Source organism: Myiozetetes cayanensis, unplaced genomic scaffold, assembly GCF_022539395.1.
Source record: "Myiozetetes cayanensis isolate MyiCay16 unplaced genomic scaffold, myiCay2020 scf21, whole genome shotgun sequence".
NCBI classification, from domain to species: Eukaryota; Metazoa; Chordata; class Aves; order Passeriformes; family Tyrannidae; genus Myiozetetes; species Myiozetetes cayanensis.
Genome location: NW_026087423.1, coordinates 6,927,411 through 6,953,919, shown reverse-complemented (window position 1 = coordinate 6,953,919; position 26,509 = coordinate 6,927,411). Strand labels below are relative to the sequence as shown.

The window sequence follows — 26,509 nt, the reverse complement described above, 5'->3', positions numbered from 1 at the left end:
GGTGTCAATATGATGTTATGTCCTGATAATTCTGTTAGTGGTCCAAAATGTATGGTTTACCTTCTATTGATAGTTCTTAGAATAAGTTGGATTATAAAGGGTTATGAAGGTCATGGAGCCCAGCGTCCTGTTCAAAGCAGAGACAACTGTGAAATAATAAAATACAATATTAATAGAATACAAAATTAATAGAATAAGATAGTATTTTGCCATCCTCCTGGAAGTCTGCAGGGGAACAGTTGTGATTGTTTTCTGGATTTGTAAGGACTTGTAAGCTCTGCTTAAATGCGGTGTCACACTTATAGGGCAATTGACCAAATCTCTGACTTCTTTGATTAAAAAAAGGAGAGAGAAAAAGAAAAAAAAAAGAAGGCACTTTTCAAGAAATATGCACAGTTTTTTCTCTGAGTTCTGTATTAACAAGGCAGATGGTCAAAACTTCCTTCCATTGTGCAGTTCCTCCTCATATCCAGTCTATGCCAGTGGATTTTAGCTTTGAATGTTCGCACTCAAGCTGTGGGCTGTCACTTCCCCTGGCTGATGTCTCGGGCTCCTTTGCAAACAAAGATATTTTTGAAACTGTCTGTGCAGCTTCTGACTCATGAGATCTCTCCGAGCTGGTGTTCCTCCTATGCCAGGTCTTTATTTCACATTAGTGCGGGAGGGGTTTTCACAAAAACGTCTCCATTCACTCGGAGTTACGGGTAATTTTTGGGCCGGTAGAACCAATATTGTGTGTGCATCATTTTCAGGAACTGAAAATTGCAGGAGTAATCAGTCCTGGACTATAGCCAAGCCCAGCTTAATTCCAAGGGAGGACTGAAAAAGGCATAATTGTAATGTCTCATTTTAGAAGAAGAACTGGAGGCAAAGCAGGACACAGCTCAGCTGCTTTATTTTATATTAAAATTAAGTTAATTTTTTCCTGCTCCTAGTGTACGAATTGGGAAGTTAAAAGATCAAAGCTCAAGGAATTACAGCATTTGAAACCTGGATCGAGTGTGGTGTTTATTTGGGGAGATTTTTCTGTCATTATAAATAAGAAAATTCCTAATTTGGGCTTATCTTCTGGCTCTAAAAAGACACCAGACTCCTCTTTTTACTGCCTTTTCCTTTGAAATACCTGGCTGTACTGTATCCTGAATATTTTGTTTATGGAAGAAATGGCTGTACCTGGCCTGGCTTCACGTGTTGATCGCCTTGAGATGTTCTGGTGAAAATGATGTAAAAGAGATCTTTGAAAGAAAAGCTAAAACTCATAATTCTTTGCTTGCTAACAATCACCCTCTGGAGAGGATAATTTTTAGGGTTTGTTGTTGCTCAGCACACCCCTCTCCTCTGAGCTTCACAGGCTATAAATTGCTTTCCTGCGCCGCCCTCGGTGCCCCCAGCCAACACCTCCTCCACAAGCTGGAGAGAGGATCAGCTTCTCTTCCCACTCCTTATTTCTGTGCTTGGTACCTAAAGAATGGTTATTTTTTCCAATTAATCATTTGAAGTATGTGTTGAAAGGGACTGTCAGGGAAAGACACTGTCATCTTGAAATAAGTAGCTTCCTCCGGAAGCAAAATGCAATAACAATACTGAATATAACAAAGTCTCTGGAATCTGGAGAATTCCAGATCTCTTGGAATTGGGAGCGTTTTATTCCTCATGTTTAGACTTTCTCTTTGTTTCATTGAATTTAATCTCACAATGTCTTCAGAAGTGGTAATGTTAGTTCTTTTTCTGGCTTCCTTTGGGTTTAGCATAGAGAATAACACTATTAACTATGTCACGTTGGCTGTAAAACAGCATCTCAGAGTTCAAGTATCTATTAACATCAAGTCAAGCGTTGCCTGAAACTGAGGAATATGTGCAGATCAGTTTGTCAGCGGTGTAAGATGTTATTAAGAATTATTGAGCCCTCACACGAGCGGTGGATTTGCATTTGAACTTCTTCCCCGTGGCTGCCGAGCCGGCGTTATCTGGGCTGGCCACACGTCTCCTTCCAGCCACCACGGCAAGATAACACAGCGCTGCGTAAACAAGGCCTCCCCGGTGCAACAGGACAGAAGTTGCTTTTCTGCTGCTCCCATTCCTGTTTCTAAGCTTTTTAGACTGGTTTCTAGCTAGAAACAATGTGAGTGATTGCAATAAAACAGTCTATACCATGCGTGGAGTAACGGGCCTTAGTCATAGCTGGTGGAAAATACCCTGTACAAATTGATTACAAGGATGGGGTAACTTTTGTAATGTGAGATTGGGATTGAAAAAAAAAATTCCTAATGAGTCTCAGGTTGGAAAAAAACTCTGAACAAGCATGGGCAGTGGGGGAGGGAAGTGAGAACGATTGGCATTTGTTAGTGCCTTTCCTAGAAGTGCATCCACCTTGCCAAGGGTGCTGTGGCCACCAGGTGAGAGCAGAAGGCCGAGCCCAGGGGTGTTAGTGGAGTCTCTGGAGCAAATCACAGGACTGGGAAGCTACAGAAGGAATTCGTGGAAGGGAAAACTCGAGCCAAGCAGGAAGAAAGGCCGTGTGGTTTCTAGGGAGTACCAGACTATTTCTCTAGTTGGAAGCAGCATGTGCCTGGCTTGTGGTTGGAATCTCATACCTGGCATGGACTGGGAAATGTGAGAACTCAACTTGCCTCTGGGTGTACATGTATATATCTGTATTTATATATCTATCTCTATATATATGTGACAGGTTGGACTCGATGATCTTAGAGGTCTTTTCCAACCTTAACAGTCCTTAGGATTCTATAAACTGTTAGAATCACTGCCAGTGAATTCTGGGGCTGCAGGAACATCTGGAATGAAAAGCAGGAAATGTCTGTTCTGTGTCACTCACAAACTGAGCCCTAGTTTTGCTTGAGTATCACAAAATGGGAATTTAACTTTGGTCGTGGTGTGTGGTGGTAGTTGAAGTAAATGGTGGAGCCTTTTGTGGTTTAATTCTCTCTGCATTAAAAGAGACGCTTTGGCAGCAGCAGAGAGTGCAGCAGGGCTGGAGAGTTGCTGTGGCCCCTGGGAAATAAGAACTGGTTATGAGAGGTGGAAGTGTTGGGGGACTTCTTCAGTAGCCAAATATCAGCATTGGTGAATTATCCTTAATGTTTTTATAGTCTTAAGGCAGAATTTTGTAAGTGTAGAAAGTGAAGAAAACATGCATCTCTTTTTTTCTCAAAAATGGGAAGGGATTCTCTATATTAAATATGGGATTTCTTAATATTATTGCTACTTTGTGTGTGCTGCCTGAACATAACTAAATGTGTTGGTAGTTTCCACAAATGTATTCTGCTAGGTAAGTCTGAGGTAGGGGGGTTAACAAGGAGAGAAAAATCCTTGGATTTTCCCAAGGGCAGGTGGAAAACCATGTAATCTGCTGTCAGATAAAATCTTGATTAGCAAAGCTGATTTGGAGCTGAAAGCCATGTTTGTGTTTGTTCAGGGTAATGAAGGTGAAAGGGACCAACAGTTAATTATGTGCTCAGAGTGTAGGATTTCAGGACTCAAACCTCAGTGTGTAACAACACAACTGCAAAGCAAAACTGCAGCAGGGTTGTACTGACATTGCTCTGCTGCAGATCTGGGGTGTCAGCACTGACCCACTTCTCTACTCAGAAAGGGAATGGCCTGGGATTCACTCTTTCCTCCCTACGAAAGCGGAAGATCCATGAAATAAAAACATTCAGGAAGTGAGAGGTCAGAGTAGAACAGATCAACCCCACCATGGTCTGTCTGTCCTGCAGTGGGTTTGGACGTTGCCTCAGCACACGTCAGTTTGTCAAGGGCTTTCTATGTCTGGCTTTGTGCTTATTTATTTATTTATTCATTTTATTTTGAATGTCTTCCAAAGAAAGCTGGGAAAAAAAAGTTTGTGTCCTTTTATTAAACCCAGGGAAAGAGCAGTAGAGTTGATGTTTGCCTTGTGTGCTTGCGAGATGAAATGCCGTTCCCAGCAGAATTCCTTGTGCTTGCATAGGTGCTTTGAGAAATTCTGTGCCATGAGATAAGAGCAATATTAAAGCAGCTTGGCGTTACTAAAACCAGGGAGTCACTTCCAGCCTCTAGAATCCGTTGTTTGCCCGGCAAAACAATGCTTATTGTATAGAGAATTGTCATTCTGAGTTCACAGCCGTTTTCCAGATCTAAGTTTATTCCCGGTTTTACGTTAACCAGGTCTAACTGGCAGATTCAAACCCACTGTTGCCAATAAAACCTGTTGATCTCTCAGCCAACTGACGAAATGTTTCGTTGCAGGACCAGCTGAGGCAGTGCTTCTCCAGGCAGGCGCCGGGAGCGAAGGACACAGACACGCTGGTGCAGGAGCCCGACAGCCAGTACGGAACCTGGAACGAGCAGCGGCACAGCGGGGACAGGTGAGGGGGACATGGCCCTCTGCAGGCCTGAGGCTTTTCTTAGCTGAGGAGTGAGAGGAGGTCATAGGATCGCAGAATTCCAGAATGGCCTGCATTGGAAGGCCATTAAAGGACCTTAAAGCTCATCTCATTCCAACCCTCTGCCATGAGACACCTTCCATTGGACCAGGTTGCTCCAAGCCTTGTCCATCCTGGCACTTGGACACTTCTATGTGTTTTAGTTGTTTGTAAATCTGTTTCTCTCCCACTGGCATTGCCTTAACAGCCACGCTGCTAGTTGGGCTGAATGGCAAAATCCCTCTAGAACAGGGCTCTGGGTGCTGGGTGTGGTGACATGGGATGCACCTCTCCGTGTGCCCTGATACACCTTGAGGGACTGTGGCCACTTCCAGACTCTGAAGTGTTTCACTGTGGTGAAGTGGAGGATGAAATGGGATATCAGTCGAGTGAAAGATTGTATTGCTGATGCTTTTATGTTCTTAAAATGATGTAATGAAATAAACCCAGAGCAGCAAAGTGTGAGGTTTTTTATAGTTTACACCTGTTGTGTAAATTATGGCTTGATCTACCCTGAACCTGTGTCCTGTCTGCTCAATGTAGTATGAAAATAGCATTTACATCGTTTTTAATGCTATACTTGTTGAGATCTTATAACTGACATCAATGTCAATTGTTTGGTGTGTTCTGCAGTTGGGAACTGTGTGTTATAAATATTTTATTGCTTATGAAATCAGAGTAGTTTTCAGCTTCAGGTTCAGCGAGCTGAGTGACATGCCGACAGTGACAGCCAGGCTGCTGTAAAATTAACTTCGATTTCAGGATGGTACAGACATTTTCTGAGATCAGTTTCCTAACAAAGGTGCTTGTCTCAGCTCCAAAGCAGACAGCATTGGAGAGTGATTTCAGTCCATCCATCCTGGTATGAACAGCTCCACCTAAACATTCCAGTTCACTGAAGGATTGAACTCAATCCCCATGTCGGGAATTCTGTTTCCACTGTAAGAAATGTTTGGGTTTTGCTTTTTTTACAGTGTAATGATGACAGTGGAGAGACTTCTCAGCATTTTACCACCTCATTGCTCTGCTTTGGCTTGACTTACGGCTCATTGTGGGGGAATTACTGGTGTGTTAGTCAGGCACTTGGAGAGGAATGAGATTAATGTACTTTTAAATAATGGAAATCTTCCTGGAATGCATTGCAAGTGCATTTTGTCTGCAGTGTATTTTTTATTAAGCAGGCCCCTGCCGGGACCAGTGAGATGTTCTCCCCATCCCACCACGGGTGCTCTGAGCAGGGCTCTGCCTTCGGTGCCTCCTCCTGGCCTCAGCCTTGGGGCAGGAACTTGCAGGAGACATTGATAATTCAGCTTTCCTGTTTGGCCTGGCTCACTTCCCTCAGAGTTTATCCCTTCCCAGCTGCACACCCGTAGTGTCGTGTCCCGCATGCACCCACCCCGACAGCGGGGACCCAACGGTGTCACCATCCTGCTGTGCCTGTGCTGTGCTGGGGGAACCTCCAGGTTCAGGCATTTCCCAGTGTTTGAGCCACGGAGTGATCATTTTAGGAGTGTTCTATTAATGCACCTGGGAGTGAACTCATCTCCATGGAACCACAGAGTCATTAAGGTCAGAAAAGACATCCAGGGTCACCATGCCCACATAACCGTATGGCCAAGTGCCACGTCTGCTTGGTTCTTGAACACTTCAGGGACAGTGTACAGACACCTGTATTAGATGGGAACCTGCAGCTACAGGATGTAAAAGAGCAAATAAAGGGAGGAATTTCTTCCCAGAAAGTGTAGTCAGGCACTGGAAGGGGCTGCCCAGGGAGGTGGTGGAGTCCCCCTCCCTGGAGGTGTTCAAGAAACGACTGGATGTGGCACTCAGTGCTCTGGGCTGGGTGACAAGGTGGGAATCAGTCACAGGTTGGACTCCATGGTTTTGGAGGTCTTTTCCAACCTAAATTATTCTGAGCGTTTTGAATGGGCTTTATTTCCTGTGTGACACCCCAGGCAAACAGTGAGAGCTGCCTTTAGGCTATCACCCTTCAACAGTGTAAAAACAGGATTCCCTTTCTTTCTGATTTCTAATTTCACATGCTGAAGCAACACATTCTTTATGGCCTCTTAACACTGTCTTGCTAAAACTAATTAAATTTAATTGCAAGTGAAAGTGAGGATTGATCTCAGTTTATTGCCCATTGTGATAACAATCCTGCTTTTGTGTGCTCCATATGAAGGATAATTTTTCAGAGAAGGAAATGCACCTGTGGAACACTGGCTCATGGATGTGCTTATAAACCCTGAAATCTTAATGAAGTAGTAGAAAAAGTTGCATGATACATCTCAGTAATGAGAACTGAAAATACATTTTCAATTTCATTTTTTCTGAAGGGAATTTCCCCTAATTCACTGTTCAGCTGGAAAGAATTCACTCTGCATGACAGGGTTTTGACTCCAGGCATCCTTTTCCACTTTTGGGGATAGGCTGTGCCACAGGAATCAGTGTGTAACAGGGGTGTAACTGTGCAGGAACTCCAAAGGAGAATCCATTGGGAAGATTTGTGAATGAGGAACCACCAACCAGTGTAAATTCAGCTGGATTTCTGTCACATCTTACTCTCAAATATTTCAGCTTGAGTTGTATCAGCTGCAGCCCTGGGATGTAGAAGGGAAGAGGCTTTTTGGAGACGTGCACATGAAACAGGATCCTTTCAACACACACTTTCCTTTCCATGAAAGGTCCTAAGCCTGCAGATTGTCCCTCCTTTCCCCATTCTTGCAGTGGGTCTAAAGCCTGACGCTGTGGATACCAAATATCATTCGAAGCAAAAATCCTAGACAAAAACTTGTCCCTGGAGCTCATTAGTGCCATTCTTAATTATCCTGGGGCCCACTGGTGAAGAGGGGAAGCAGCATTCCCTGTGCTTGTGTGCTGGAAACCCTCTGTGCAGTGTCTGCTCTGCCAGCCTGGGCATTGTACTGTTGCTGATGGATGTTGTTATCCAGCAGTAACTCCTGAGTGTTTTCTTCCCAGCATTGCTGTCACTGTGGGCTGTACCAAACACTAAGGTTTATTGTTTTAAAAATGGGCATATGTTGATATGTACATGTATTTTTGGGTTCAGAATAGTTTTCCTAGATAATGTGCTCAAGAAATGGTGCTTAGTAACAAAAGACTTCTACCAAGAGGAGGAGAAAAATCAGAATTCCATAAATACCTGAGCTTCTATTTTTTTTTTAACTGGGAATTAGAAGCAAGACAGCCTGATTTTTACTGACAGTAGAATATTCCTACTTTATCCTGTTGTTTAAAGGAATAGTCCAGCCTATGTGACAAAGGGAGACACGACTGTATCAGCTTTCAGCCCTGACACTGTAGCTCATTCCTGTTAGTCTAGGCAAAGGGAGGATTTCTGGGAATACACTGGGAGCATCTCAGCACTGGGGTGCAGGTCCTGGACACCACGGTTCTTTCCTGTCAGTCTAGGCAAAGGAGGGAATCCTAGGAATACACTGGGAGCATCCCAGCATTGGTGTGCAGTTCCTGCCACCATCTGCGCTCTCCCCGAGACACCCCTAAAGCTCTGCCTGCAGAGCCCAGCCTTAGGGTGCCACCTGGTGCCCACCTCTCCTTCAGCTCCAGCATTCCTGAAGGGAAAAGCCTCTGGCTGGATGGAATACTCCCCAATCCCCACTACACTATAAATCCAAGGGATGAAAGCTGTGCTGATGGAAGGGATCCACACCCAAGTGCTGCTGGTACTTGCTGCCTCCAAAGGTGCCTTGGCTCCTCATAGCTGTAGTTTCAGTTCCACCTTTATTTAAGTTCCCCTGACCTCGTGTGATCCAGACTGTCCTTGCAGGTGTTTGTTTACCCTGAAGTCTCACAGATGCCATTTGGTCCATTTTCAGCTTTGTGCCCGAATCCCCTTCCCTGGAAAATGACGTCGTCTCGACGCGGAAGCAGCCCCCGAACAGCCGCCCGTCCTCGCTGTCCTCGCAGACAGAACAGCCCTCCCTGGCTGAGCACCATGACTTCAACAAAGACCAAAGGAGCACCAGCCTGGACCGTTCCAGCACTGACATGGACTCCACTGATGGGACTGATTTACCTCCTCCAGGAGACACGTTCCCTGATGACAAGACCACTGATTTCTCCTTCATTGATGTAAGTTGCCATCACGGGAAACAGAAATTCTCCTTCTGTGTCACCTGTATTGTTCCCTGTGTCAATCCCTGCAAAGCAGTTTCTTCTGGAAAACGTGCACCCAACTTTCCTCTGCTTTTCCTTTCCCACACTGAATTTTCTCAGCTTCCTTCCTGCCTGAAAAGCTTAGGATCAAAGTTCTTCTAGTCTCTGCAATGTTTAGGTTCTGAGAGATTCCATAAAGCTGCTGGCCTCAGGTAATTAAACTTGGAATCCCAGACTGATTTGGATTAGAAGGGACCTTAAAGCTCATCCAGTCCTACCCCCTGCCATAGGCAGGGACACCTTCCACTAGACCAGATTGCTCCAAGCCCGATCCAACCTGGTCTTGAACACTTCCAGCTGCTCTGGGCACTGCCAGTGTCTTACTGAAGTTGCTGTTTCTCTTTGAGCTGTCAGAGAAAAACTAAATGTCTTTATGAACACTGGAAACATAATTAAATAACACAGTGTGCTCTGAGCTATGCAAATTTCAGGCTATAAAGGCATTCACTAATGTTTTTTTTATTTACAATTAGGCTCTTTCTGTAGTAGCTCATAGCTGCATTTTAAAAGATTTTTTCATACTGAAGAATCTTGCACTGGTATAAGACCAGGGATTTCTGGCCATACACAGTTAATGAGATTAGAGTTCTTTGCAAGAACTTTGGTTAGATTGTAGAAGTCCTCCAAGACCACTGAATCCAGCCATTCCCCCAGCACTGCCAAGGCCACCACTAACCCATGTCCCCAAGTGCCACATCCACACGGTGTTTGAACACTTATAGAAGGTCTGTATTGTGCTGTCCCTGGGCCGCTAAAGTTGTCTCAGTAAAACATGAGCAGCTCCAAGTACAGCTGGAAAATGCTGTTTATTGAGTAGTTTATTCCTGACCTGAAATCTCTGGAAAAGAAACAAACCCACATCTCCTGGAGAAGAGGAGGCTCAGGGATATTTCCTGGTTGCAGGCAAGTCTCTAACAGCAAATTGCTTTAAGCAAGTAAATAAGTTATAGTTCCTAGTTTTGCTCTGTAAATGTTATTGCCTATAGGATGTGTTGGAAGTGACTGATCACAGAAGTTTTCTGAATTCTGTGACACTAAATTTGGAGTGTCCTTGTTGCTGGTGAGTGGCTTGGAATGTCTGTAGCTGGCAGGGAAGCTGCACCACTGCACTAAGAGAGAATATTGTGTACTTGCTCTTTTTAGATCCCAGTCTTCAGATTGGCCTTCAGCTGGTATTAGCTAGGAAAGCCTATATTCATAAAACACTCTAGGAACCAAACTCCTATTTATTGCAGTTATTTTTTGTATTAATTTTGTCCAAATCATTAATGCAGATCAGACATCCACAGCCCAGAGCCACAATGCACCACACCCTCATCATAAATTCTCCTTAAGTTTTAACTACAAGAATAATAAGCAGGCAAATAGTTTAATAAACTGAATGGGTTAATGCAATGAAGTGGGTTGGGAAGTCGTTGTAGAGGAGATGGGGTGTATTTCCAGGCTGGTTGAAGGGTGTGGGTTTTTTCCAGCACACGGCTGTCCTGGACTCCAGTGCCCTCAAAACCCGGGTGCAGCTCAGCAAGAAGCGGCGCCGCCGGAACCCCACGTCCCACTCGCTGAGGAGGAGCAGAGGACTGGAGTTTGAGAACAGATTTTCCTTGGTGGAAGAACCAGATAATGCCTGGATGTTCAAGGATTCCACAGGTATCCCTCAGCTACCTGAAATAATCAGCTGTGATCAGCTTGGCAGGAGTTTCTAAATGGCATTTCTAAATCCTGCTCTTCATTTGCACTTGAATGGAAGGAGAGATCTAGAACAAGGCATAGATGAAAACTGACTAATGGTTCCCTCCTCTGCTTTCTTTTAAACAATTAATTAGAGGAGAAGAAAACTATGCAACAGGAAGATTCTGAGGAGGAAGAGAAGATCCAGCATACTCCGAGGTCATCTGCGGTACAAGCCCAGAGACTCCCCGTGTTCCCAGGAATGGATCACTCTGTTCTCAAGGTGAGCACAGGCAGAGATAACCCAGTTCAGGAGTTGCTGGTGCTTTATAAGGAATCCCTGCCCTGATTTTAGGCATGAATTTTTTTTTGTTTTAATAAATGAGTGATCTGGTTTGCATTTAAAAAAGCCTGAGTGCTTGCTTAAAGGGATCTCTTTCTTTATTTTTATATTTAGGCCCAGCTCCGGAAAAGACAAGAATCTGAGAGCGCTGGGGACACTGGTTCTGCTCAGCTCTTCAAATCCCCCAAAGCCCAGCTAGGGACTCCCGGGAGCAGAGTGCTGCCCTCCAGTGTGGAGAAGGAGGACAGGTGAGAGAATTCCAGCCCCAACTGGTTTTGGTGGAAATAAAGAAAATAATGCAAGAAATTGTATATTTCTTTCTTTTTTTTGTTTGTTTCTGTAATAAATTTTCATAATGAAAGAATAAAGATTATTCTTTTATATCTTAGGTCAGAAGAAAAGTCTCCTCAGTGGCTGAAGGAGCTGAAATCAAAGAAGAGACAGAGCCATTATGAGAATCAGGTTTGAAAAGGTACCTGGGGCAGGAAGGGGGGCTTTGCTAAGTGTGGGTGTGCAGAGACAAAACCACACTTTCTTTAAGCACTGTGTCAGCACTATCTCTGAGGCCTTTACCCTGCCACATGCACCAGGGCTGTCAGTAGTTGTGTGTTAAGGCAGAGCAGGTGGTGTTTCACTCCCAGGTGAAAGTGTCGCTGATTCTCTGCAGATAATTTAATTGTCACAACCCTTGCTCTGTTGGGGCTGTGATTTCCCGGTGCTTCCAACAGGCAAGAATGAGTCTGGTGCTGGTTAACTGAGGCTTGCACACAGTTTGAACACCTTTTGTTGTTCCAGCAGAATTCCTGGCAGCTCTTGAGCATTTAACACATTAAATAGGACAATACCAAGGTGACACTACAACAGAAATAGACATTTGGGGGGTTTCCTATCACAGTCCCTGGGAGGGGCTGTCTGTCTGACTGTGTCACATCAATTCCTTTTGTTTTTTCCTTCCAGACAGTGATTCTAACTAGAAGAAGATAAAGAAGTTTAACAGAAGCCTTAACTCATCTGAACCTAAACCCCCATGTCATGTTGCTGCTGTTTGCTTCCTGCCTCAACTGCTCTGTGCATGGTGCCTTCCTGTTTTGTGGAGAAAGCTGCTTCAATTCATAGTCAAATACAAAGCTGTGTCTGTCAGGTCGGGGGGATGGTGTCACTTCAGGCCTGCCTGCCAGGAGAACCCGTGGTTCATGGTTAGCACTTCACAAAGTCTTGGAAAATGGAGATATTTGGGAGTGCTGCGATGCAGGGAACTCCCCTCGCTGTCGAACTGTGTAGGTGTTCAGCACTCAGAGCTGTGACCTCTGGTAGATGTGTCTGGGCTGGGCTTTGTGTTTGTTTATGAAAAGAACAATTTTAATCAAATTTATCTTTTTTTTTTTTTTTTTTTTTTTGTGAACAAATAGTAAGCTCCTATTTAGAATGAAGTTTGTGGAAGGTGAGAGTGGAAGAACAAATCATGTTTACTGCCATATTGAAAAAGGAAACTTGATTATTTTTTGTAAAATGTATTTTTGATTGGCTTATATTTACATGTGATCTGCTGACCTGGCAGATGGAGATAATTTTTAGATGAACAAGATGTTAACTTTTGTCACTCTTGAAGTGGTATATTCTGTGTTTTGTCAGCATGTGGAATAATTGCTTCATTGGAATGTCTTTCCTAAAAAGGATCAAGCAATAATGTCAACCAGTTCTCTTTAAAAAAAAAAGTAAAAATATGTAAATACTGTTTTTATAACAAAAAAGGAAGGGAAGAGGGAGGATGTTACACTCATATCAGGGTTCCAGTTAATTGTTGAATGTCACTTTAATAGCTGTTTGGATAGTCCCACTTCTTATTTTTATTTGTTAATCTGTAAATACCAGGTTTAAGTTTTTATTTTTATGCTGATTTTGTGGGATAACCTAAATGTGATCTTCAGTTTCTCAAGGTGATTTCCTCTCCTTCCTTTGGCAAGACCCCCGTGCTGATAGCAGAGTAGGGCTCTCATGGACCACACGGATGTTTGGGAATCACTAATCCCCAGACACGTCTGTGTCTTTGATTCTGAAATACCAACACCATGGCCATGTAAGACATAACTGATTCTTGTCCCAGATAAGTGCTCTTTCAGTAAACCTTTAAAAATAAAGCCCAAGGAGGGAGGTGATTTGTCCTGTCGGATTCCTCAGGCTCGACCAAGAAAGCGTGAAGAGGGAACGGAGAGTGGAGTGTTCTCCTTGCCTGCCAGAGCTGGGGCTGCTCCTTGGGTTGCACTTCCCATGTCCTGCCGAGGGGCTCCTCTAGATTCAAACCATAAAGCACCAGCACTTCCACTTATTTTCCTTTCTCTTTTTTTTCTGATCAGTGTTTTGTGAGCTCAATTCCCATGGGGTTACCACAGTGGTGGCCTACCTGCTCTGCTGTCTGTCAGGCTTGTAGCTGCCAAAACCATGTGCCAATTCTTCTCATGAAGGAGTCACAGAGGAGGTGATTTGCAGTCCCAGTCTGCTCTAGGAAATAGCAGCAGGATGTCAGGAGACAAGTCCCATATGCCCATTTCTCGCTCCCAGATTTAGCTCTGATGGCAGCTCCCGGTGTGGAGATGAGACGAAGACATTTATCTTATGTAAAAGTCTTTCCTTGCTGCTCTGCCCTATTTCTCATGGGAGCTGTTGACAGTGTTAGTTTTGCAGCCCCTCTGCTCCCCATGGAGCAGGGATCCCCCAGGATCCGTGGCTCTGGGAGTTGGGAGATGGGCCCCGTCGAGCACAGCCACCACCAGCTCCTCTCAGCTCACTTTAAAACGTTGCACAGATTTTCTTCCCTCTCCTTTAGATGATGGTGGAAAAGGCAACTCTTTGTCTTTTGGGATATGTTTTTTGTGGCAGCACTCAAGGGTTCCATCGCTGTGCCCCACGTGTGACACACACCTGGGCCAGCCCGAGCAGCCTGTGCAGGTGTGAGGAGGGCGGCGATGGCTCTGCTCGCTCAGATGAAGTGGGGCCTGTCTTAACCCCACTAATCAGGTAATTCCCTGCTTACAGGAGCATTTACACAGGCTGGATTTTCCACTTCAGCGGGTGACAGTGTTGTGTTCCCAACAGCTGGAGGATTTACTGGTTCTTGGTCTAATAACTGAAGGCCAGAAATTCTGTAATTGTTTGCTGCGTGCTGAGGAAACTGAGGGGATTAACACGAGGTTTCCACAAAGCCCTTGAATGTGTTTGCATTTCCACGTCTGCTTGGACAATGCACTGAAACTTACTGTATTGAGTAGTTTAACCTACTACTGAGAAATGTTTAATGCTTAAATGTCTAATTAAAAAGCATCTTTAGAATGTTGTTGAATGGGACAGTGTTTTTTCTGCTCTATTATTCCTTTATATTGTACATGGATTAAATATCTACTTCCTTTTCTCCGGGCTGTCACTCTGTAATAAAAGATATATAAATATGTTATTCTTAAATGATAGAACAGACTGTAATACAGTTTATATAATTCTATTTTAATTCCAGATAATGTTTGTTGGAATTTTTTACACTTTAACTTTTGTTGCCACACGCTTTTTTCTGCTGTTTGTTGGAGATGGAAGACATCCAAGATGTTCTCTGAAGTGGCCTGACAGGAATTACCCCCCACACTACCCCTTTTTCTCTCACATAAAAAGTTTGTTTCACCCTGGAATTTGTCTGTTGGCAAACTGAAATGCACCATGGCACAGCTTTGGGAATGCAAAGTGGTACCTGTAAAAGGTTTGTTACTTCAGCGCTTGTGCAAACACCAGAATACGCTGCCTGTCTCAAGTGTTACACCCAGGATATGGTTGGATGTCCAGGTGGCCCAGGGAGAGCTGGAGCACCAGAATGACTTAGAGGGGATCAGGGTAATTCCAAGGCAAATACCAGGTAAATAGTTCATATCCTGTGGTTTAACCATTCTTGCCCCAGTAACAGGCCCTTCTGTCTTGGCTCCTTTTCCACTCGTGGCAAAAAAAGCTGGTGCTGTAGAGTTGGTGCCCTCTCACTGACCCTTTGGAGCTGGAGGAGCTGCCTGCCCAGAACTCCATGGTCCACCCCCAATACAACCCAGGAGTGGTCAGTGCATCCTGGAGGGAGCAGCACTGCCAGCACGGGCTGGGCTGGGGAAACGAAGTCAGTGGGATGTGGTGGTGTGGGAGGTGTTGGTGTGTCCCACACAGGTCACTGTCACAGCAGATATGTGACTTGGAACAGTAAATGGCTGATCTCTGCAGGGATGGAGTGTTTCATGGGGAGATGGGAAGTTCCAGGCTGCTGCTGAAGGACAGGGTGGGGATGAAGGGTCTCAGTATGACGGGACAAGTTTCCATTGCTCTTCCATTCACTTTGTCTGGCCTGGCCCAGGGAATTTGCTTTTCTGACAATTTCAGTAAAGGTTTCTCGTGTAGTTCTGGGTTTCGAGATGAGCCGTGCTCGGAGCAGGTAGGAAGAGCTGTAAATGGTGCTGTGTGTGCAGCTGAACACAGCATTCCTTGGGGAATCACAGGATGGTTTCGGTTGGAAAGGACTTTTAAAGGTAGAGGAAATCAGCAGAGTGAAACACTCCCAGCTTGGTGCCTTGTGTGGGAGGGCTGCACTCCCCCTAGTTACACTGTCCTGTGCTTGTAGAGATGGATGAACCCCTGTACAAGGCACTTGGCTCCCAAAACCACCCGTTACACACCGCAGGATGCATCACAAACCCTGGTGCGTGCCAACGTGCTTAGAAAATGGGCTGAGGAGGGAGCGGGACGGGGCCAAAGAAGGAACGGGCCCAGTGGAGAGAACCATCCTGGTAAGGGCCAAAGCTGAAGCAAGAACCCCGACCTGGAGACCCTGAGATCCTCTCCTGCCCTGGAACCAGCTGCCCCAGCTTCCCGCCGAGCTGACCCCACTCCATCTTGTGTTGGATCCCAAACGAACGGTCAATATTTTGCCCGGTTTTTGCTTTGCACTGCGCTCGGTTTCCAGGCTAAACCCTCCCGTGAACTGCTGATGGGAGAGTTTTCCAGAGAACCTGGCAAGAAGCAGCGTGAACGTGCTGATGTGAATTTCGACGTTAATCTTCTGTAAATCGAGTGGCCCGTTTCCGAGGGACAGCCGGGAGAAATCTGAATGACGTTTCCATAGCCCGCGCTATTGAGATGAAATCTCATGGATGGAATTCCGTGGACGCAGCTGCTGTATCAGCGCTCGGATAATGTGCTGTTCTGTTCAGAAGCAACCCATAAATAGCGGGGCCGCCCCGTGCCGCCGGCAGAGCGGAACCACACCGGAGAGGTACCGGCAGCACTGCTTGGATTGGAAGGGGCTTTAAAACAGAACTAGAGTGTCTGAGCCGAGGGGTCACTGAGTGAAGGGTTGGCTCGTGCGTGGCGAGAAGTGATGCTGCAGGGTTTGATTAAGGACACGGATCAAACTCAAAATTTTATTCATCTTTTAACCCCCTCGCCAACCCTCACGTAGCAAGGCCAGGGAGTGTTTTCCAGCAGGTTTCCTATTTGAGCAGGAGCTTTGTGGATGTTCCTGGATAGTGAGGAGGGGGCTCTCACTACTGTCCCCCCAGCCAAGGCAGCAGCAGCAGCAGCTCCAGCTGCCGTGTCTGGTGCCCCCTGGGATGCTGGAGCAAGGGAGAGGTGTCAGGTTTATGTTAGTGGGAAAAGATGTCAGCAGCTGGAAGCTGAAATCTGGTAAATGCCTGCTGGAAACGAAGGCCAGGCTGTGAGACAGGAGTTTAGTGACAACTGGATGAGCTGCCCAGGGCAGAGGGATCCGTGTCCTTTGGGAGATGGCTCAGGTCGGTCCTGCGGACGAACTGGGTGAGGATGTGGGGCCCATGTGCAGGAGGGGGAAGAGGATGGATCACGGAGCTTCCTCCTAATCCAAACACCCCTGGGGATTTGCAGCTGCCGCACTTGGGATCTACGTTACCTGTTCTGCCTGTTCCCAGGCCAGCTTCGTCCTTTGTGTTTTATTAAGGACTTCAGAGCCCGTTAACCTCCTGCAATTTGGGTTTTCCAGGCATAATGACTGAGCAGCAAAGTCCCCCCGAGCAGATGGCGACTGGGGAGGGAGCTGGAGAGCGAGGTGGCAACTACAAGGTATACTGGGGGCAACTGGTTCCGGACAGACGCTGGGGGATGCTGTGGGTCCCTGTGGGATGCAGTGTGTGTGTGCCAGGCTGGAACCAGTACCAGCACTGCAGGCTGTACTGGGGATGCGAGCGGCCTCCAGCTCTCCTGCAGCAGCAGTGTGTGGTGTCACTGCTCGGGTGCTGAGTGGGCTGGGGAGGGAGACTGGGGCCGAGGATTTGCTGCTGCCTGGCAGGAGGGATGCTATTGATGCCTGTGTGGCTGCCAAGGACATTTTCCCGCCAGTCTGGTGTGCAGCTGCCCAGTGATTTAATCCGGGAGACAAAGCATCCCATCAGAGTGGGACCGGCTGTGGGTCTGGGCAGTGAAACTCCCTGGGGGTGTGTTTAGGTTTGAATTAACATTGTAGGTTGGTTGGAAGTAAATCAGCTGTGGGGATACGGTGGCTGCAGCCCTTCCCACAGCTCAGGACACCAGGCAAAGCTGTTCCTGGCTGGGAAGGCTGGAGATGAGAGCAAATCCTGCAAGGGGGGTAAAGAAGCACCTGGGTCTTGGGCTGATTATTGCTTTGGAGTGCACAGAAGTTCCTGAGGAACACAGGTGGCACCTCTGTCCCTTGAAGCCCCCATACATGGTGTCTTCAGGAGACTCTGCCCTTGTCTTGGGCCCAGGGGTTGCAGCTGGGACCCCTCTGGGGCAGGGCCCAGGGGGTGTGCCCCTGGACCCTCCTGGTTCCCAGATTGTGCTGGATACCCTGGGCCCTGCTCCCCACTGTGCTCCTGCCACTGGCACTGCCTCCAACCCATCCTCGAGGTTCTGCCGGGAGCAGGAGGGCCCGGGGAGTTGTTGTGGTCTCTGTACCTGTCAGGTTTAGAAGGAAACACTAAATAATGAGTTTGGTCCAGGCCAGGCCAGAGGAATGGTTGGATTTGGAGGAGCAGTGATAAGAAAAGGATGGGCCATGAGCAGACTGGGGGCAGGAGATACCATCCCACAGCTCTGGGGGTCTCTTAGCCCAAACCCTCTGTGTTTCCAATGCTGTGTTTGAGCTGGTCACTTGTTTTCAGCTTGTCATGGAGGAAATTCAAGCAAACACCTTTGGCCAGAGCATGGCCTCAGAGTGAGGCCCAGAGCCATGTCAGGGCAGAGGCACATGACAGGACCTGGCTCTGCCATTGGCAAGGAGTGACGTCGGCACAGGGCGGCCAGGACAGAGGGATACGGCAACTCTGCTCCCTTTGCTGCCCTGCTGTCCCATTTCCACAGGATCCCTGCACTGGGACATGGTGTTTCCTCCACAGCATGGCTGTGGCAGTGGCTGACAGTGTCTCTCCCCACCTTAGATCACGATCTACGAGCTGGAGAATTTCCAGGGGAAGAAGTGTGAGCTGACAGAGGAGCTCCCCAACATCACCGAGAAAGAGATGGAGAAGGTGGGCTCCATCCAGGTGGAGTCTGGCCCGTAAGTCCTGGATGGGGAGGATGGACCAGCACCAGGGGGATTGGGGCAGGGAGAGCATCCCCCCCTCACGCTGGGGTCCCGCAGGTGGCTGGGCTTCGAGCGACAAGCCTACGCCGGGGAGCAGTTCGTGCTGGAGAAGGGCGACTACCCACGCTGGGACTCCTGGTCCAACAGCCGCAACAGCGACAGCCTGATGTCCATCCGCCCCCTCCAGATCGTGAGTGGGGCTGTCTTGGGGTGGCTGTGCCCCCCAGGACGGCCACAGCGCTGGGGACCACCAGGCTGGGAGGGTCACAGGGGACTGGGGGCAGCCCCTGACCACTGTTTTCCCCCAGGACAGCGCTGACCACAAGATCCACCTCTTTGAGAACGCAGGCTACACCGGGAGAAAGATGGAGATCGTGGACGATGACGTCCCCAGCCTTTGGGCCCATGGCTTCCAGGACCGCGTGGCCAGTGTCAAGGCCCTGAACGGAACGTAAGGACAGGGGCACATGGGGATGCCCCCACAGGGTCCTGTCCAGTGGCACCATGGTTGGTCCTCCCAGGGTGGTGGCCTGGAGGCCTGGCACTGCCACTGCACTTCCCATGGTGCTACTTGTGTCCATCATGGCCCTTGTTCCCTCCCTTTTCCCTGGCCCACAGGAAGTCATGGGGGCCGGGGCAGTATCCCTGGGGCTGTGTGATGGCTCCTTGCCCTAACCCACTGCCAAGAACAATGGAGCTATGGCTCTTTCTCCACCCTGGACTCTCCATCCACTCCCAGCACACAGCATTTCCCACCTGGGCTCTGTGGTTGCAGCCTGTGCGGTGACATTTGGTGACAGGGCAGTGGCCCTGGGCAGCATCACCTGGCTGTGGCAGGCAGAGGCACCAGCACTGCCTCAGCCTCTGGGGTGGGATGGGGACAGGGACACTGCCCCCTGTTCCGAGGGGATGTACCTGCTGGGCGGGGGTTGCAGCAGGGCGGGGGGCCCAGCTGAGCACTGCCTCCATCCCTGCAGGTGGGTGGGCTACGAGTACCCCGGGTACCGGGGCCGCCAGCACGTCTTTGAGAAGGGCGAGTACCGGCACTGGAACGAGTGGGACGCCAACCAGCCCCTCATCCAGTCCGTGCGGCGCGTGCGGGACCAGCAGTGGCACCAGCGGGGCTCCTTCGAGAACAGCTGAGGGACCCTGCGCCCCCGCCGGGGCCGGCTCACGGGGTGCCCCGGCTGATGCCGTGACCGTGGTGTTTTTTGTGCAAAAACCTCAATAAAACTCTGAGCTGGAGGCTACCGGGGCCTGCCTGGTGGGGCAGGGGGAGGGGAATGGAGCAGGATGATGGGGCAGGGGGGTGGGATGGGGAGGGGGCGATGGCTGTGCCCCAACACCCCCAGGCAGAGCAGAGGGGGGGAGTGTGTTTGCAGTGTTACATAAAGGCTGCAGCTTTCCAAAAATAACCCCCGGTGGTGCCGCGTCAGGGTTTTTCCAGTGCCTCTGTCCCTTTCCACAGCATCTCCTGCTCCCAGGGCAGGCGGCCAGTCCCCGTGGCAGGGAGGGGGCTGGGGGGCAGGGGGGATGTGGGCAGCAGCGGGATGTGCAGAACAGCCATCCCCGGGCAGAACCAGGCCCTGTGCACCCCAGAGGGGACTCACCCTATCTGGGGGTGGCTGTGCCCAGCCCCAGAGTCTTGCAGGGTCCCCAGCCTTTCCCCAGGGAAGATCCTCACAGCACCAGGGGTTGTTTCTCCAGGGGGATGAATTCTGATATAGGGGCTCAGCTGTTCTGGTGGTGAAGGTGGGGGGCTGGGGGTTGCCCCAAGGTGCTGGTGAGGTGCTGGGCAGCCCAGCCCTGAGTTGCCTTGGCCACCCAGGCAGAGCCCTTCCATGGGGGCAATGCAGCCACCCTCGGGACCCCCAGGGCTGAGGGCAGAGAGGGGAGATGGGCTCAAGACCACCTGAGCCCTTCCTGCTGGTCCCCGAGCAGCTGCTGCAGAGCCTTTCTCTTTAGTTTTGGGCTGGCAGCTGTGGAAGGCGAGTGCGTGACCCTGAGAGGCAAAAGCTGCTTCCAGAACAGTCCATGGAGCTGCCGGGCCCAGGCGCCTGCGGTAGCGCCACTGCCCGGGGCTGGGATGAGCTAAACTGTCCCGGCAGAGCCAAGGGAGGGAATCGCTGCCTGGAGTCACAGGAGCCATGCTGAGCACCGTGCCAGCCCCCTGCTGCGGTGATGAGGGGCTGGGATGTGCCAGTGGTGGCGGCGTGGGGGGCAAACATGCCCTGCACTGGGACCTGGGGCAGGCTCAGGGGGGTCCTGGCTGGGGATCCCAGTGGATTAGCCCAGAAGAGGAGAAGAGCAGTGCTGGATCCCTCTGTGGTGCCACAGAGGGAGGCACAGGGAAGGGAGAAGGACTTGGCAGGGCTGGGAGTGCTGGAGGCTCTTGCTCACCCCCCTGACCTGCCCAGACCTCTCCATGGTGTGGTGGGTTTATTGCAGAGCCACACGGTCACCTGTGACCCCACATCCCCCTGAGACCCCATCGCCCACAGCTGGGACCAACCCCCCCCGCATGTCACTGCAGGCTCTGGTGACAACACCCTGCGGGGTGACCTTGTGTGCAGCCATCCTGGGGGAAAGGGAGGGGGCAGAGGTGATCCTGCAGGGACCAAGTGTGGAGGAAAGAGTGGGTCTGGAGTCTGTTATTGCTGTGTGACACTTGCTGGGGTGACACGGGGGGATCTAACTCCTCTGGGGGATGAGAGGGGGCTGTGGGTGCTGCACAGCGCCCAGGGAGTCTGACAGCTGGGGTATCCCCCTCTGCTGCAGTCACCGTCAGCCCCCAGCCCCGAGGAGCCTCCCGGGTGGGCCAGTGTCGAGATGCCAGAGGAAAGGCTTCACCACTGCCCTCGACGCTCAGCTCAGCCCTGGCTCTGCCACCCACCCTGGCCACAGCCTGGGCAAGGGGACGTGTCCCAGGCTGAGCCCCTCGCTGACCTTGGCTTTGTTCTGATGTGAGAGATGGGCCCCCGTGCTGCTGCTCCCACTGCCCCGCGGGGCTGGGTTGTTTCCCGGGGACCCCGAGCGGGTGGGAGGTAAGAGAGAAGGAGGCCCCACACTCGGGCTGAGGGTGCTGTCTGGGCATCGTGCCACCAGGGCCAGCCCCTGCCTCTGCCCACCCCCGAAGGGTCGGTGTCGGGAAGGGGCTCCCACGGTGCCCCCGGTTCCACCGGGTCCCTCTGCGCTGGCACCGGCGCTGGCACGGCCGCTCCCCTCCCGGGGCCGCAGACGGGCAAAGCCAGACGTTCACCAGGGCTTTGAGGCGCGTTTTATCTCGCATGGAAAGAGCCGAGCTCAGCAGGTTGAGCGGCCCCGGCGGCGGGGCGGCTGTCGGGGGATCAAGTCTCTGGCCCCGGAGCGCCTGGAGCGGGGCTGGCGGGCGCTTTGTTGGCCAGGGCCGCCCCGGCTCTTGGCACGCGTTCGGCTGATGCATGCAAACTCCAAATCTCCTCGCCACCAACCCGACAAAGCGGGTGACTCGAATGTGACAGGTAATGAAATAACTCGGGCTTGGTGCTCGGGCAGACAAAGGCTGAGGCGGATCAGCTGACCCTGGTTTTCATTGGGGTTTAATCCAGCATTCTCGCTTTGAATCAGGCTTTAACTATTTTGTAAATAGTTTTGGCACCACTCTGCTGCAGCTCGGTATAAATTCCACCTCCCGGCCACAGCCCGTCACTGGCTCAAGCGGGTACTGGTATAACTGGTAAGACTTTGCGATTTATTGTCCTCTCTTTTGCCGTGGCCTCCTCCCGACCCCCGGGGCCAGGGTCCCTTCCCGGTGCCCGCGGGGTGCGGGCACGCAGGGGCTGAGCACGGGGACAATCCCGTCCCTGCAGCCCGAAGCAGAATATCAGGATGTCACCACCCAGCCGTGGCTCCGTTTCTTTTTGTCGGGACTGAGCCGTTTTCACCTGTTTTGGAGATGCTCAGATCCTGAGTGTCCCGTTGGGCTTGAGGACGTGGGTCCTTGTAAGGGATGGCAGTGCCAGGAAGAGCCAGGAGGGCTCGGCAAAGGGTCCTGCAGGCCTGGACCAGGTTTGGCGTGGGGAGCCCCACTGCTTGTCCCTGTCACCCTTCAGGCACCCGCGTGGGACAGGGACTCTCAGCTTGTCACTGGGCAGGGACAGCGGGAAAAGGCTTGACAGTCTCTTCTGGGAATGCCTTGGGAATGCCCTGGGCTCACAGTTCTCTGTGCCCCTGTGGGCTGGAGACCTGGGGCAACTCCCAAGGACTATTGCCTGAGCTCTGCCATGAGCCTGGGGAGGTTTGGGGTGCTGAGCAGCCCTGACAGGGACTGTCCCTGGCAACTCCAGCCTGAGCCCATCCTGACATGAGCCCTGGCCCCAACACCCCTCTTCCCTGGGTGAACTGCAGGGCATGGACACGGGGCTCTGAGCACAGTCCCTGGTGCCTCCCCTGTGACAGATTTTAACCTGCAGAGTTTCCCTCCCAAGGCAGCAGACAACCCAGCTGATGATGGCTTCCGAGCACCAAATGCCAGCCTCCAAGCAGCAGCAAGCCAGCTCCAAGGTCAGTGTGAGACTTCCCAGCCCACTCACTGGGGGCCCAAACCAACCCCTGGAACACCCCTGGGAGCACCTGAGCAGCCACGATGTGCCCCTTGCCAGCACCCCCAGCACTCCCAGCTGGTGCCAAGTGTGTCTGGCTGAGGTGCTCAGCTGTTTGCAGTGGGACTAGGAGATGGGGAATGGGATTTTTCTGGCATCTCACAGCCCCAGTGCAGGTGGAGTAGGTGGGAACAGATCAACTGTTGATCCCCTAACCCTGAAGATGCAGCAGATCTGCCCCCCCTGCCCACTGACCCCTGAGATCTGTGCTGAGCTGGCTGGGGCTGCCCTGGAGCCGTCCCAGTGTGTTCTGAGTGTCCTGCCAGTGGCCGTGGTGCTTCAGCCACAGCCTGGATACCTCAGTGTGACCACGGGCATCCCTCTGCCATGGGCACCAGGGCACTGGGATGATGCCAGCAGGGACTCGTGGACATCCAGGAGTGAGAGCTGCATTCTCAGAAGGATGGGAGCATTGGCTTGTGCTTGCAGGCTCCTTAAAAGCCTCTGGAATGCAGCATGGAGAGGGAGTGCGAGGTCTGGGCTGCAGCAGACGTGCTGATCTGGTGGCCAGTGAAAGTGTGTGCCCCCTGCAGTGGTGGCAGGGGTGGGGTGACCCCTGCTCTGAGGTGCTGCTTTCTTCCAGATTGCCATCTTCGAGCAGGAGAACTTCCAGGGCCGCTGCCATGAGCTCAGCGGGGCCTGCCCCAACCTGAAGGAAGCCGGCGTGGACAAAGTGGGCTCCATCCTGGTGCACTCCGGACCGTACGTGTGGGGGGCTGGGGACCACGGGAGGATGTGGGAGGGAGGCAGGGGCTGGGGGAGGAGGGATCGCCCTGCTGCTGGCACCTGCATCACACCCAGTGTTTCACGTGGCAAACAACACTGAGCTGCTCACCCACCTCACCCCGGTGGGTGCCCGGTGCCAGCAGCTGAGCAGGGCTTGACAGTGGGTGACAGAGTCCCCTGGACAGGCTGGTATCCCCCAATCCTGCTCAGTGGCAGGGAGACCAGACAGGTGTGAGCATGGGCAGAGATCGTGGTGTTACCCCCAGTTTGGTTTCTTTCCCTTCGGGTACAGGGACAGGCGAGACTGGCACACCCTTGTTGCCCTCTCCCCACCTGCTGAACGTGCATCTGCTCCCCAGGCCCAGGCAAGGGGGAGCCCCTGGAAAGCACCAGGGGGGATCCCTGCCTGTGCCCTGCTCCCAGGTATAACGGGGCAGCTGCAGAGCACCCTGGTAGGAGCACAGCCCCATCTGGGACACGTGGGTGATCCCGTTCTTCTGCGGGTCCCCAGGGACCACGGATGGGTGGCCACTACATCGGAGCATCCACTCTGTAAAGTTCTGTGGCGCCGCTGCCAGCAGAGACATGCAGGATGGCTGGAGACATCGCAGCCCTGCCCGCTCCCCCCCGGGCACCTCACCGGGCACCGCGGTGCTCCTTTCCATTTCCAGCAGGGATCAGGGGACGTGGCTGGGGCCTCAGCCCCAGAGCGCTCGCCGGGGTCGGTGCCAGGTGCCGGTCCCCGCCCCGCTGCCCCGTCTGAAGCACGTCCCCTGCTCTCTTCCAGCTGGGTGGGCTACGAGCAGGCAAGCTGCAAAGGGGAGCAGTTTGTATTTGAGAAGGGGGAGTACCCCCGCTGGGACTCCTGGACCAACAGCCGGAGAAGCGACAGCATCACTTCCCTGAGACCCATCAAAGTGGTGAGAGCACCCAGACAGCCACTACCCACCCGCCAGACCAAGGTCTGCAGCCAGAAGTCTTCCCCAGCCTTCCCCCGCCCTCCCCAGCCCCGCGGGCGGAGGGGCACCCCCTCCTGCGCACCCTCGCCCCAGCCCTCGGGGCCCGGGGAGCCGTGGGGGGTCGGAGGGGGCGCGGGGACGGGGGCACTGGCAGGTGACCCCAGAGCGGAGGACGTCTGCTGGTAAGTCTGGCAGTGCCCGCGCAGGCGCCGGCTCTCTGAGCTGGATGGAGGGATGCGAAGCACCCCCGGCATCGGTGGGAGCGGCGGCACATGGTGCCGGCCCTGGCCTCGGTTTCCCCATAGCCCTGGGCTCTGCCCCCCCTGCCCAGTCCCGGGGGCCGGCAGCCGCTGACCCCCGTCTCTGCTCTCCCGGCTGCAGGACAGCCAGGAGCACAAGATCGTGCTGTACGAAAACCCCAGCTTCACCGGCAAGAAGATCGAAATCATAGACGACGATGTGCCCAGCTTCCACGCACACGGCTACCAGGAGAAGGTCTCATCCGTGCGGGTGCAGAGTGGCACGTGAGTACCGGGGCCGGGGGTGGGGAGGGGGGCGTTCCGGGCGATGCCAGGGCTGGACAGCCCCCGGCCGTGCCGTGCCGGGCGATGTTCGGTGAGTGTGTGACCCCCCTGCTTGCCTTGGCAGGTGGGTGGGATACCAGTACCCTGGCTACCGGGGCTACCAGTACCTGTTTGAAAAGGGGGACTACAAGGACAGCTCAGATTTCGGCGCTCAGCACCCCCAGATCCAGTCGGTCAGGCGCATCCGGGACATGCAGTGGCACCAGCGTGGCGCTTACCACCCCACCAACTAGAGCCCCCGGCCCGTGCCGGGGCGCGGGGAGCGGACCAAGCGTTCCCCCGGCCGCCGCTGAGCCCCCGCGGCCTCGCCTCCCGCCTCCCCCCGTGTGATGCACGCCCTGCCGAAGCAACTCAATAAAGCTTGGAGTTTCAAAGTCCCAGCTCTGTCCCTTCATTCCCGGGGCTGCGGAGGGACCCCGGTGTTGCGGTGCCTTTCCTGACGCCGCGCTCCTGGGGTGGGGAGGGGGGCCCGTCGCCACACGCTCGATGCTCTCAGTGCCGCGGGCGCTGCCGGCCCACCGAAGTGCCCGGGAGGAGGGAGGTGGTCTGGGGCTCAGCAGGAGGGACGGGAGCTGCTCACCCCCTGCAGACCTGGGGGTCCGGCCCCCGCGCGGTGGCTCCGGGGCTCAGCCTTGTCGCGGGGTGCACGGCCAGGGGTGGGGGTCGCATCCTGCTGCGGCCGGCAAAGGTGTCCAAGGAGCACGGCGGTGACCGGGAGGATGCCACGACGGCATTTGTCCTCTCGGTCAGAGTACCTCCGAGCCAAATAACTGCTTTAGTTATTAGGCACTGGAAGCTTTAATTAGGAATAATGCTTTAATTTAGCAGTCACGGAGCTAAAGGATGATTCAATTATCGTGTCTTAAGTCGAGCAAAGGAAGTGGAGGAAGGCAGCAGCATCTGCTTGGCAGGGGGCTCGGTGGGGTGGCAGGGGCAGAGGTGGTGGCGGAGGTGGTGGTGGAGGTGGCCGGGCTCGGTCCTCTCCGGCAGCGAGATGTGGCCGTGGCAGCCGCTGTGTGTCACTGCAGCTGTGCGGGCAAGGGGGCCGGGGCTGCACAGGTGATGCGTATCTGACCGGGATATCCCGGGCACCCCGCGGCTCCTGCCGCTCCCCTCTCCTGTGCACCGCAGCGCCCGGGGAGCGGGGACCTGCTCGGTTCCGCTACTTTGGTGTGAAAACCAGCAAAACTGGGAACCCCAGGGAGTCACGGATGAACAACATCCCCCTCAACAGCTCCCACGCCCAGCCGCCCCGGCGGAGGGGGGTTTGTTCCCTAAATCCTCCGCGTTCCAGAGGCTTTTCCCTGTGCTCCGGATGAGCGAGCCCGCCGGGCGACCAGCCCAATTCATCACTCGCCAAACGCTGTTGTAAAATGTCAGCTT

At 52.3% G+C, this 26,509-nt stretch overlaps 3 protein-coding genes across 7 annotated transcripts in view; all 3 read left to right on the top strand.

Annotated features, from left to right (window-relative positions):
* The window catches only part of KIAA1671 (KIAA1671 ortholog), a 70,404-nt gene extending 56,444 nt beyond the window's left edge, over nucleotides 1-13,960 (top strand). For 3 of the 5 annotated variants that reach the window (XM_050318357.1, XM_050318356.1, XM_050318355.1), the window contains 7 exons: nucleotides 4,246-4,364; nucleotides 8,279-8,534; nucleotides 10,091-10,265; nucleotides 10,442-10,569; nucleotides 10,744-10,877; nucleotides 11,019-11,091; nucleotides 11,587-13,960. In XM_050318357.1, the coding sequence (XP_050174314.1) occupies nucleotides 4,246-4,364; nucleotides 8,279-8,534; nucleotides 10,091-10,265; nucleotides 10,442-10,569; nucleotides 10,744-10,877; nucleotides 11,019-11,091; nucleotides 11,587-11,613 (912 nt within the window). In that variant the 3' untranslated portion in view covers nucleotides 11,614-13,960. Of the gene's footprint in view, nucleotides 1-4,245; nucleotides 4,365-8,278; nucleotides 8,535-10,090; nucleotides 10,266-10,441; nucleotides 10,570-10,743; nucleotides 10,878-11,018; nucleotides 11,102-11,586 lie in introns of all 5 variants that reach the window. The other 2 variants (XM_050318358.1, XM_050318359.1) reach the window with 1 other exon arrangement.
* A 1,941-nt stretch (nucleotides 13,961-15,901) lies between these two features.
* Nucleotides 15,902-19,460, top strand: CRYBB3 (crystallin beta B3). The gene is made up of 6 exons (XM_050318381.1): nucleotides 15,902-15,916; nucleotides 16,658-16,737; nucleotides 18,072-18,190; nucleotides 18,275-18,407; nucleotides 18,526-18,668; nucleotides 19,195-19,460. The coding sequence occupies exons 2-6, from the start codon at nucleotides 16,663-16,665 to the stop codon at nucleotides 19,358-19,360; spliced, it is 636 nt and encodes a 211-aa protein (XP_050174338.1). The 5' UTR covers nucleotides 15,902-15,916; nucleotides 16,658-16,662; the 3' UTR covers nucleotides 19,361-19,460.
* Nucleotides 19,461-22,694: 3,234 nt separating this feature from the next.
* Nucleotides 22,695-25,500, top strand: CRYBB2 (crystallin beta B2). Its single transcript, XM_050318383.1, has 5 exons — nucleotides 22,695-22,759; nucleotides 23,441-23,559; nucleotides 24,371-24,503; nucleotides 24,924-25,066; nucleotides 25,191-25,500. The coding sequence occupies exons 1-5, from the start codon at nucleotides 22,703-22,705 to the stop codon at nucleotides 25,357-25,359; spliced, it is 621 nt and encodes a 206-aa protein (XP_050174340.1). The 5' UTR covers nucleotides 22,695-22,702; the 3' UTR covers nucleotides 25,360-25,500.
* The last annotated feature ends 1,009 nt before the right edge of the window (nucleotides 25,501-26,509 follow it).

Excerpts from the sequence above, each read along its gene's own strand:
- CRYBB2 (XM_050318383.1), top strand. The coding sequence starts at position 22,703 with ATGATGGCTTCCGAGCACCAAATGCCAGCCTCCAAGCAGCAGCAAGCC. Across the intron at positions 23,560-24,370 it reads ATCCTGGTGCACTCCGGACC|CTGGGTGGGCTACGAGCAGG; the intron begins GTACGTGTGGGG and ends GCTCTCTTCCAG. Across the intron at positions 25,067-25,190 it reads GTGCGGGTGCAGAGTGGCAC|GTGGGTGGGATACCAGTACC; the intron begins GTGAGTACCGGG and ends TTGCCTTGGCAG.
- CRYBB3 (XM_050318381.1), top strand. The coding sequence starts at position 16,663 with ATGACTGAGCAGCAAAGTCCCCCCGAGCAGATGGCGACTGGGGAGGGA. Across the intron at positions 18,191-18,274 it reads ATCCAGGTGGAGTCTGGCCC|GTGGCTGGGCTTCGAGCGAC; the intron begins GTAAGTCCTGGA and ends GGGGTCCCGCAG. Across the intron at positions 18,408-18,525 it reads CCATCCGCCCCCTCCAGATC|GACAGCGCTGACCACAAGAT; the intron begins GTGAGTGGGGCT and ends GTTTTCCCCCAG.